General features: G+C 55.7%; 2 protein-coding genes across 13 annotated transcripts in view; one reads left to right on the top strand and one right to left on the bottom strand.

Annotated features, from left to right (window-relative positions):
• The first annotated feature begins 170 nt into the window (after positions 1–170).
• Positions 171–7,806, top strand: ARL6IP4 (ADP ribosylation factor like GTPase 6 interacting protein 4). 3 transcript variants are annotated; one of them, XR_011049211.1, is made up of 7 exons: positions 171–243; positions 2,174–2,376; positions 2,712–3,047; positions 3,521–3,638; positions 4,929–4,998; positions 5,215–5,401; positions 7,371–7,806. XR_011049211.1 is itself a non-coding variant. In XM_068412839.1 (6 exons), exons 2-6 carry the CDS (start codon positions 2,187–2,189, stop codon positions 5,269–5,271), a joined length of 771 nt encoding a protein of 256 aa, XP_068268940.1. In that variant the 5' UTR covers positions 171–243; positions 2,174–2,186; the 3' UTR covers positions 5,272–6,192. The 3 variants fall into 3 exon arrangements, 2 of the variants coding, with proteins under 2 accessions (XP_068268940.1, XP_068268941.1); XM_068412839.1 differs by lacking the exon at positions 7,371–7,806 and having other exon boundaries at positions 5,215–6,192; XM_068412840.1 differs by lacking the exon at positions 7,371–7,806 and having other exon boundaries at positions 194–243; positions 2,149–2,376; positions 5,215–6,192.
• PITPNM2 (phosphatidylinositol transfer protein membrane associated 2) overlaps positions 6,261–11,002 on the bottom strand; it is a 138,257-nt gene continuing 133,515 nt past the window's right edge. For all 10 annotated transcript variants that reach the window (XM_068412831.1, XM_068412830.1, XM_068412828.1 and 7 more), the window contains one exon: positions 6,261–10,714. In XM_068412831.1, coding sequence (XP_068268932.1) covers positions 10,370–10,714 — 345 coding nt within the window. In that variant the 3' untranslated portion in view covers positions 6,261–10,369. The remainder of the gene's footprint in view (positions 10,715–11,002) is intronic.

Genomic DNA, 11,002 nt, shown 5'->3' with positions numbered 1-11,002 from the left:
CCCAGCAGAAAACGTTGGCGCTTCCCACGTGCGTCTGAATTAGCCCCAAAAAATTAAAACTAAAGCGCGAACGCAGCGGCTGCCCCGGGCCCGGCGGAGCCCGGAACCAAAGAGCGCGGCCCCGGTGCCGGCCGGCCCCGCTCACGGCGGCCGGAAGTGGCGGGGGTGGGGGGGAGGCCAGCGCGGAGCCGGCGGCGGGCGCCCCGCTCGGGGCGGAGCGGTGCGGGGCCCGGCCCGGGCGCGGTGAGTCCCTCCCGCCGCCTCTCCTTCCTCTTCCCTGCGGCGGGGCCGCGCCGGAGCGGCCGACCCGGCTGAGGACACCGCGGCGGGAGGGGGCACACGCGTGCGCGCTGCGGTGGCGCCCGAGGGCGGGGGGGGCTGTTAAAGAGGCGGACACGGGGCGGGGAGGGGACGGGGGGCCGCGCTCTTAAAGCAGACGCGGCTTGCGCCGGGCTCTTAAAGGGCCAGCACACCTAATAGTGAGCTCTTAAAGTGCCAGTGCACCTTGCGCGGGTTCTTAAAGGGGCAGCGCGCCTTGTGCCAAGCTCTTACAAGGGCCAGTGCACCTTGTGCTGAGCTCTTAAAGGGCCAGAACACCTCGTGCTGAGCTCTTAAAGGGCCAGTGCACCTCTTGCTGAGCTCTTAAAGGGCCAGTGCACCTCTTGCTGAGCTCTTAAAGGGCCAGAACACCTTGTGCTGAGCTCTTAAAGGGCCAGTGCACCTTGTGCTGAGTTCTTAAAGGGCCAGCACACCTCTTGCTGAGCTCTTAAAGGGCCAGCACACCTCGTGCTGAGCTCTTAAAGGGCCAGCATGCCACAGACTCCCTGTGTTGGGGCAGGAGCGAAGGGGCTGCCCCTCCAGCTGCAAGGGCAGAGCAGTGGCCAGGCCTGGGCAAGGCTGGGTGGGCAGGAGGAGCTGCCCCGCCATGGCCACGACGCTGGTGGCAGGGTGGAGGCGAGACCCCGGCTTTGGGGCGCGACCAGCCCGGGGTGCTGCCGTGATGGATTTGGGGCTCATCCCCTTCCCGCGGCGTCGCCCCGGACTCGCCGGGTTGCTCCTGTCTGCACCCAACTCCGCATCCATTGGCCCTGTTGTACCAAAGCGGGTCCTGCCGCCATGGCTGGAGCAGACCCGAGACCCCAAGGCCCTGGTGCGAGGGCCGGCTGCTGGGTGCGTGTCGACGAAGGGCCCTCATCCTCCCTGCGTGGCCTTAATTGGTTTGGGTTGGGTGTTTTTTTTTGATTGAAATTTCTGTTTGGAAATCAATCAAAGGTCTGATTCGCTTGGGAGCAAATTGCCACTTGGGAGCGTTGAGGTGGTAAACATGCAATTAATTAAACGCGCTAGTTGGAAGGTGGCTGTGGGAAAGCACGTCCCCGATACTGCTCTGCCGACGGTGCCAGTTTGTTTTTTAAATTAATGAGAGCATATATCACGCCGTTCCCGGCCTGTGGCTGCTGACGGCCGGTGGGGCTGATGGACGGGGGTGCCAGCTCGATGCATAATCTGTTTTCTAAAAGCAAATTGGAATATTACAAATTCATTCCTCATGTTCGGCTCGGGGAGGACGTTTCGTTCTGCTGACTGTCGCCGCAGCATCGATCACACCTTGCCGGCGTCTGTCTGCGGGTGCAGAGTCCTGCTGATGGCTCCCAGCCCCGTGGGGTGGCCTGTGGCTACCGGGGCTCGGCCGTGGGGCACAGCATTGCCCACAAATGCCAGTCTCAGGCCCCTCGGCGCCTGCCCATGGTGGGGATCAGCCCAACTCTCTCTTAGCCATCACATCTGGGGACAAACACGAGAAGCGCGGGGCAAACCTGGTCGAGGTTTTTCCTGGTAGAAAACCCGCTTGGGGACAGTTGTCTCGAGGCAGGCAAGGGCTGCCTGGGGACAGCCGTGCTGTCCCTGCGCGGCTCAGCTCTCTGCTGAGGGCTCCGTTTTGTGGGTTGGTGAAATTCAGTTTGGCCACGGCCGCGTGGTGGGTAACCCCGACCCATCCCGGCGCGCTGGGAGCTCAGCAAGAGCGGGCATGAGAGAGAGGGAGTTTGAGAGGAGCGGGTCTTGCAGGGCTGGTTGGCTCGGGGTTGGATTTAATGTTTTGGGGCTGGAGGACATGTTGCTGCTGAGCGAGGATGGTCTCCCCCGTAGGGCTGATGTGACCCATTCCCTCCAGGGGCTGACGCAGGATGGCCCACAGCCAGTCTCGGAAGCGATCGCGAAGCAGGAGCAAAAGCAATTCTCGGAGCAGACAGGAGAGGAAGGAGAAGAAAAGGAGGAAAAGCAGCAAGGACTCGCAGCGGGGCAGCAGCTCTCCTCCGAGGAAGCAGGCCCCTGGGTCTCACAGACACAAGTCGAGCTCAGTGGCAGCAAGGGAAGGTAGGGGAGAGACCAATGACCCCGCGCTTTCACCTCATTTTCCTGGGGCAGGTGCACAGAGGGGGCCCGGTGGGAGAAGAGGGTCCCTGCTTTTACCTGCATCGGTGTCTGTTGCCTTTGTGCCCGCTTTAGTCTCGTTCTGACCAGCGTGGAGGCCTGCAGCCCCTCCGCGTGCTGGCCTGGCAGCGTGGCACCACGCGCTGTCATGTGTTAAAGGTGTCGGCACAGAGGGGTCTTTGCCCTGGCATCGGGGGGCTTTGCTGGTCAGGCCGACCAGCGTCCCTGCTGCCACGGGGCCAGAGCTGCTCCCCTCAACCTCTTCTTATGTATTGCAGAAAAGAAGAAGGAAGGAAAGGTCAAAAAGAAGAGGAAGGCAAGTACCTCTTCCTCTGACACATCGTCTTCATCCACCAGCTCCTCCTCATCTTCCTCTTCCTCCTCCTCTGACTCCAGTGACAATGACTCCAAAACAAAGAAGAGTCAACACAGCAAAAAAAAGCGAGCGAAACAGAAAGACAAAAAGAAGAAGAAGAAGAAGAAGAAGAGAATAAAGAAGAAATCAAAAAAGAAGGCAAAGGAAAGGGCTAAGGAGGAGAAAGCCAAGGAAGAAGCGCTGCCCGGTCCCTCGCTGGAGCAGTGGCAGAAGGAATCCCTGGTGGACTCCGGACCAGGTAACAATGGTGTTTCCCTCCTGCTGAAGCCAGGGCACACAAGCGTCGCGTGGGGAAAGGCACTCGCATGTCGCCCTTCCTGGGACCCACGTGGGGGTCTGAGGGAGGCAGGGTGTGTACAGGGAGGAGCTCCAGACTCTCCTCCCTACCATGGCCGCCCTCGAGCCACACCAAGCAAACGTAAGGAGCCACATGCAGAGATTCATTTGTGGAGTGTTCAGATGTAGTTTATAAACATGAGCGGGGACCCAAGATGCCACGTGGAAGGACACAGTCAGCAGTAACACGCTGGCAAAGCTGGTACTGCCGTTGGGACGTGACGCGGCCCTTCCTTTGCGTGGTTCATCCCTGAACCCCGAGTAGTGGTGACAAACTGGTGTGGCACACGTGTCTGTTCACTGCGGGCGCCGTGCTGTGCCCCTCGGCCAGCAGCCGCCCCACGAGCTCCTCTCTGACTAACTGATGCGTTCCAGTTTTGACAGACGAACAGAAATCCCGCATCCAGGCTATGAAGCCAATGACAAAGGAAGAATGGGACGCGAGGCAGAGCGTCATAAGGAGAGTTGTGGATCCCGAAACAGGGAGAACCAGGTATGGTCCCTGGGGAAAACGGAGGCGGGTTGTCCATGCTGTGTGGGTTGGAGTCCCAGAGGATGCCTGTCCGCAGCACCGCAGTGCTGTGTGTGGCCCCGGGTCCCCTTCGGCAGCAAAGGCCTGAGCTGATCCCTCGCAGATGCCCTCCCGTCAGACCTGGTGTAACTTACCCAGGAAGTGACACGTTTGACACCAAATTACCGAATTGTGCTGGGGCTCCATGGAAGGGGCACCGGGCTGCTCTCAGCCGGGAGCTGTGGGATGCAGGTGCCAGAGCACCCTGCTGCTGCAGGCACAGGGTCTGTTCCTTGCGCGGTGAAGGGTTCAGCTTCTTCCCGTTAAAAGGGACTCTGGGACTGGGGGCAGAGCAGGAACCAGAGGGGTGACTGACACCTCCTCACCCTGCTGCTTCATGCACTTGCCTTTCAGCTCCGAAGCTCACACACACTCAGCCCTGGTCAGCACCCGGGTGCAAGTGAGGAGGGAGTTTGTGTGCCCCTTGGGGTTACAGACAACAATCAAACCGAAGCTCATTTAGCTGCCAAATAGAAATGACCCAGTTTTTAATAAACTGCATCTTCTCAGCAAGCAGAAAACATCATGCTGAAGAGAATTGGGTATGACATGTCCAGTCTTAAAATAGAAGGCAGCCCGCAGGGCTCAGGGAGGTGTGGAACAAAGGTCGGTTCCCTGGAAGGCACTTAATGAAGACAATTAAATTTCTGTTCATGTTTGGAGGTGTGAGCCACCTCCGACGCTGCTTGGAATTTGCTCAGCAAGGTGCTCCCCGGTCTGGCTGCCTTTCAGGCCGAAACTGGCTCCTGTTTCTGAATGGCTCTGCAGCTTCCTCAGGCAGCCAGGACTCCGTGTGAGAAAGGAAGGGGTTTTAGAGGGGTTGGGGCCACTACTGTTGGCAGTGAAGCCTCTGCAGATGGCGGGGTGGCAGGAGATTTTTTTATTGTGAGTGTTTTCTCCTGCCGCGTGCAAGCGTGCCTGGCTCTGCACACAGCAGGCAGTGCCTGCAGCCTGGGACGGGGTTGGCTGGCCTGTGCAGAGGGATGCTGATTCCTCGGGGCGGGGGGGGGGGGGACACACCTGTCCTTGCTGTGGCATGGGGACATTGATATGGCCAAAAAAACCATCACCTAACTTCAGGTGTAGGTTGTCACTGACCTTGCCTAGAGGTGTGTCAGCCCAGCACCTGGTCCCAGGTGGCTGGGAAACAGTGTGGCTGGCAGGAACTTGCTGGGAGCCCTCACGGCTCGTGGCCCTGTGCTTGTCTTCCAGGCTCATTAAGGGAGACGGAGAAGTCCTAGAAGAGATCGTCACCAAGGAGAGGCACAAGGAGATTAACAAGGTAGTGGGGACTTGCCACCAGCATGAGCTGCTGGTGGGGTGCACCTGGGAGGCTGCTGTACCCAGAGGTGTTGTCTTGCCTCCCTGGGGACTCCACTGACTTCACAAGGGCAAACTGAGCCCTGGCAGCTCCACAGGGGTCCCCACGGGTGGGTGCTGGTGGTCCTTCATCCTTGGGCAGGCAGCTCTGTGAGCGCCCGTGTCTCTCCCTTTGCAGCAAGCCACCCGGGGGGACGGGCTGGCCTTCCAGGTGAGGACAGGGATGCTGCAGTGAGCGTGCGGGTGCCAGCCGTGCCGGGAGCCTGTCCTGCTGCCGGCGCCAGCCCAGGCGTGACCCTCTGTCTCTGGACCTACAGACAGCACCGCATCAGGATGCTTCCCCAGGGGCAGTTTCCAGCTGCTCTGTAAGTTACGGACTGGGAAGGAGAGAGACTTTAATGGTTCATCTCCTAGTAAACAGCTTCTCCCCTCCCTCTCCTGACTGGGGCCAGCATGGCTGTAACATACTTGGACCTGCTTGCCCTGATGCCCCTTTCAAGGCTGGAGGAGCTCAGCAGCACCCAGGGGACAGGTGCGGTGGTGCTGAGCACCTAGAGGTGCTGCTACCCCTCAGCTCTGGGCTTTGGTGGGCAGGAGCAAATGCTGTGGCCAGGACAGGATGGGTGCTGGGGCTGCAAAATATGCAGCTGGCTGCCACTTCTTCCCTTCAGGGGCTGCTCTTGGCCCCTTCCTTGCTGGATCCACGTGCCCCGTGCTTACCCGGTGCTGCAGGCTCACGGGCCCCTCGCACTCACCCACCAGCCATGGCATGAGCAGCTCTCCTCTGCGCCTTCAAGTGCCACCCTCCGCTGTGCCCCAGGGGCTTTACCCAGCCTTTCTGCAGCTTCATCTCCTCGGGTGGCGCAGGCGTGCTCTGCAGAGGGGTGGCTTTGCCTTGCTGTCTGTTCCTGCATGTGACTCGTGTCCCTTCCCTGCAGCAGCGCCAGGGTTCTGGGCTTCTTGGGGCCCCTGCCCATGGCTGCTGTGAAGCAAAGAGCTGGCCTCTCCCCCACTGCAAAGTCCATAAATCTACAAACTGTAAAAAAAAATAGGGACAAATGGGTTAAAGGACAAATGGGTCCTGCAGGACTGATTTGTGCGGAGGGTTTCCACGTTCTGTTCATCGCTGTAACCCCATTAAACTGGCGCCTGCTCACGTCTTGGGTTTTGTGACTTGTCTGTTTCTAGAGCCTCCCCCCCCAAAAAAAAAAGCAGCCAGAGAAGAGCCTTCCCATTTCTTTAATCTGTGTAACTCACAATGATATTGTACACAAAGCACACCCAGGCATTGGAACGATGCACTAACAGCAAGGAGGAGAAGGAAGTTGTACAGAAGGTTTGTCACACACAAGCGAGTCATCGGCACGGTACTGTACACAGGGGTGCACCCAGCGCGGCTGCCGGCCCTCGGGCATGCCCTCCCAGGGGTCCCCACGCACACCTAAAGCCATTTTTTATAAATAAAATATAACGAACATTGTTGGAATATAAAATTGACAGTCGAGGGTATCAACAGGCAGAGGGTGCTGAGGACAGGGAGGGGACCGTAAGGCTTCTAGAACTAATAGGAAATGCAGCAAACGGTGGCGATACCTGAAGAAGGGGCTGCTACAGCAAGCACGGCGGCTGCTGGGCGGAGCGGGAGGGTGTTAGTAACCCTTTGGCTAGTTACTGCTCTCGGCTCCTGTGTCGGACACTGTAAACGTTTTTGGTATTAGAATTTCGCCTCATCTGACAGAGTGATCGAGCAAACCCAGGAAAACAACTCGGAGGGAACGCGTGGGCTTCTCTTGTGATTTTTAAAAGGCTTTAAAGGGACAGCGTCAGGTAGAAAGTCTGGCCCAAGAGCATAGTAATACAAAAAGCTGCTTTTTATAAAAAAATCTGAGCTCCCCAACAGAGTTTGATTCCCATGGAAACAATTTTAAAAAGCCCAAAAGACGGGGAGCTTGCGCAGCGCGGGCTGGATTGTGCTCGTGTGCGAGGACGGGACATGGGCTACAGCAGCAGCAGCACGACTGCCGCTGGTTGCCCAGACACCAGATAGAGGGAGGAGTATGAGAAACTTCATATTTTTGTTTCAAAGCAAATGAGTTATTTGTAACAAAGATAAATTAGGTCTGTAACCTGACAGTGCCCCTTTAGTAAGGATGGAATATACATTCATCTTTCCCTCGCTGCGTCCAAACGGATCCTCTTCCATACACGTGGAAAGGCATCGGGTCACACGCGTTGCTCTCCAAAACAGCTCGGAACAAACAGGTTATAAACACAGAGTTAAACTATTGCTATTGTTCTTGGAGTGAGTAGCACGTTGATCTTTGCTTCACATAGATGAGTGCCAGATGGGGGCGGCTGAGGATAGACTGACGCGGACTACGATGGACTGAATCGGTGGAGAAAAACTGATTGGCATATTTCCTGGTCACTACACCCACCTCATCTGGGATTATTGCAGCAGTAAAGGTTCTGCTCTACAATTGCTTCTCAGTGTTGGATCCATACAATGGCAACAGATGTGGGGCCAGGGAAAGGACCCGGGCAAGGTTCAAGAAGCTTTGACAAAGGATGAGGACGGAGGTGCTGTGATTGTCAGTCTGACTGGTTAGTAGCTGTTTAAAACATGAAGTGATGGAGAGGTGAGTATAATATTGCACTTCTGCATTCATTGACAGTTACATTAAACTTGGTCCATAAAATAATTGCTTTGTACATAATGCCTGAAACAAAAAAAAGCTACATTTTTAAATATTAATAAACCCTGAAGGTTCCAGTCCCTCCAGACATTTTTTCCTCTACATAAATAAATAACTTTCAATTTTATATATCCACTTTTTATGTTGAACATTTACATTCGCCTCTGTTTTACACTATCTACACATAAGAAAATGTGAACATCTCGTCAGCATTGGAAAACGTACAGCTCACGCCTTGGTGGTGGACTTGGAAAGAAGCAGAATTTTGCAAAGGCCATATCCAAATTTGCAGAAATTATTTTGTATTTTGTTCGGTGACTCCACAGGATGGATTGTGGCTTGGCTTCCTACTCGGATGGCATCTGTTTGATAGAACATTTGACTAGCAAAAAGCTGGGACGATTCACATTGGTTTCAAACCCAGTAAGCTCTGGATGTACATTCAGAGAGAGCTAAGCTGAGTCGGCAGAAAGGGAAGTCAGTTTTCGGTAACAAAAGTCATCAGATACATTCTGTAATTGAGTAATTATCAAAGAGAAGTGGTTAAACATTTTGCAGTCAGGCTGCAAGACGTGGGAGATGCACTGGGCGGCGGGTGGGCAGTTGGGTTCGAGCGCTCCACCGGCTCGGACGCCGTCGGCAGCTCAGCACTGTCCCTCCTCTGCCTCCGCTTCGACCCTCCAGCGCCACGACCACATGAGATCTGCCTTGGGGGTCTGAGGAGTCAGATTTGCCTACCGTGGCCCAGAGCCAAGGAGCAGAGCGGTGTTCACAGTGCTGTGTGTCTCAGTGCGGCCGTCCTGCACTTCATATCGAAACAGGTAATAAAATGAAGCAGCCAGTCTAAAAAATTCTTTGTTATAAATAAGATCCTCAGAAGTAGAAAGTGATATAAAGACAGGAGTGCGGGGGGGGAAAGCAGGGTTACACGTAGTCGGGGAGCTCGGTGGGACTATAAAACCTCCACGTGAAGAGGCCAACTGGAGTCTGTAAATGGGCACCCTGGATCCCCTGGGGGATGATGCCCCTCCGCCCCGGGGAGGTGTGTGCAAGGAGGGAGCCAGGCCCTCGGCCGGGGCCAGGCTGACGTGGGAGGGCCAGGACTAAGGGTCTTTTTGGCAAGCCCTCACTCTAGGCACTGTTCTCCCCCGCTGCTGCAGAGCGATGTGCTCCCGTCCCTGTAGCACGGTCTCGGTGTCACCAGGGGGGCCGGCCAGCAGCGAGCGCTTTGCCCTGCGCACCGGCAGCTCCCCTCTGCCACGCACCCAGCCCCGGCTCGCTCCAGCGGCACCAAACCACCAGCTCAGGCACATCCACTGAGAAACACACCAGGAAAATTAAGATATGGCCTTTCCTTAAGCTTGCCTGACGTTGTTGGCACACTTCCTTACAGTCTCCTTACTGCTGGAAAAACTTCTGCACAGGTTTTTTTTTTTTTTAAATATATACATATATATACGTGTGTGTGCATATGTATATGCATATATGTATATATATACACACACACCCTGGCTTAGCAATATTTCATTGTCATGCAGTACAAACAGTGAGGTGTAGCTACATGAGATGGTAACAGGTTTCCATTCTAAAAATCATCAGTGCAAAAAACAATGAGGTTTTACAGTTCAGTAACTACAGGTAAAAGAAGCGAGTCTAGTTCCCATGAAAGCTGCTACTGAACTTGGAGAGAACCTGGGAAGAAGAAAACGTCTCGGAGGTGGGTGTTGAGAGAGTCAGACCCTGCATTTGGATGAGAAGAACTGCAATGCAATCTAGCTGCTGAGTGCCTTCAGCTGCTTCCAAGTATACAGTGGTTACTTTTAGAAATAATATATATAGCGAGAATATTTGGAGACTTTAACAGCAAATTAAGTGTCTGAGGTTTGTCACAGCTCAAACAAAATAGCTCGTATTCCTCTTTTAATAGGTCAACACATTAAATTCCATCGGCTTCTAAACGGTCTCTTTAAAAAAATAACAGTAATAACAATAACGACCCCACTTTCTTGGGCGTGAATCTGGCGCCATTCTGCCTCTACCAACAGCATCGACACACCTTTACGCTTTGCCCCTGCACGTACTCCTTGAGAAAATGGCTGAACTTGAAGCTCTTTGTACAGGTAAAGCTCTCGGCTGCTCTGCCTGGCACAGCTCAGGATAAATCCCTCGCTTGGGGCTGTCGCTTCTCGAACCCCAAACCCCCCCCGTGCCGGCGCTGGCAGAGCACCTCACTCTGACAACCAAGAACAAGTTCCCCCAGCCCCATCCCCTGTTCCTGTGGCTCTGAGGACGGCACTCGGGCACACGTGTCGGAGCGATGGCTAACAAGGCGAGGAGGCACGTATTTACAGTCACTAAACCTGGATAAGAGAAGGAGGCAGGAGAGAGTGCCGTCTTGACCTGGAGACTTTGCCCCTCCAATTTCCAGCTGTTCCTTGGGCTCATGCTGCACAAACCTGACGCTCCCGCTGCAAGGCCTGCACGTTCTGCGTGGGAAACATCCCGCCTCTTCCCAGAACACCATGATGTTATTAGAGTAGCACCATATTAACCCTTCCAGCCCGTAACGCCGGCCTCGTCCCTCATTCGTTTTCTCCTCTGGTGGCTGCAGCCGACAAGTCGCTGGCTCTGGCCTGGCTACTTCTGCCCCAAGAGGCCAGCCTCCAGCCGGGATGCCGCGCTCCGGCCCCAGCACCCCGTGGCGATGCTCATGCTTCTTTGGCTGCGTTCCCTGTCCCTCTCCTTGTCGCTGTCGGACTGGCTCTGGGTGCGCTCAGGACGGTGGCCGGCGCCGCTGCCGGTGGCCGAAGGCTGGGAGGAGATGGTCCGCAGCAGGTGGTTCCTCTTGCGCAGGAACTCGGTCTGGCTGGGCAGCCCGAAGCTGCCTTTCCGCAGTGCCATGCGCGTGGTGTTCTTGGCGGGGCGCGAGCGGTGGTTGTACTCCAGCTGGGCCAGGTGGGCCGCGTACCCCTCCGTGATGAACTGCGGGACAAGAGGGGTGAGGGTGGGCATTAGAAGGGGTGTATTAGGAGGGGTGTGGTTAGTAGGTCAAGAGAGGTTTTCCTCCCCCTCTACGCTGCCCTGGTGGGGCCGCATCTGGAATATTGTGTCCAGTTCTGGGCCCCTCAGTTCAAGAAGGACAGGGAACTGCTAGAGAGAGTCCAGCACAGAGCCACCAAGATGATTAAGGGGGTGGAACATCTCCCTTATGAGGAGAGGCTGAGGGAGCTGGGTCTCTTTAGCTTGGAGGAGACTGAGGGGGGACCTCAT

The sequence above is a fragment of the Nyctibius grandis genome, chromosome 14, assembly GCF_013368605.1.
Source record: "Nyctibius grandis isolate bNycGra1 chromosome 14, bNycGra1.pri, whole genome shotgun sequence".
Lineage (NCBI taxonomy): Eukaryota > Metazoa > Chordata > Aves > Nyctibiiformes > Nyctibiidae > Nyctibius > Nyctibius grandis.
Note: the sequence above shows the minus strand (reverse complement) of the source record. Positions and strands in the feature narration are given on the sequence as shown.

Bases quoted from the DNA above. Each gene is read 5' to 3' on its own strand.
- ARL6IP4 (XM_068412839.1), top strand. From the start codon at position 2,187: ATGGCCCACAGCCAGTCTCGGAAGCGATCGCGAAGCAGGAGCAAAAGC. The intron at 3,639-4,928 runs GTATGGTCCCTG...CTTGTCTTCCAG, and splicing joins CCCGAAACAGGGAGAACCAG to GCTCATTAAGGGAGACGGAG. The intron at 4,999-5,214 runs GTAGTGGGGACT...CTCCCTTTGCAG, and splicing joins GGCACAAGGAGATTAACAAG to CAAGCCACCCGGGGGGACGG.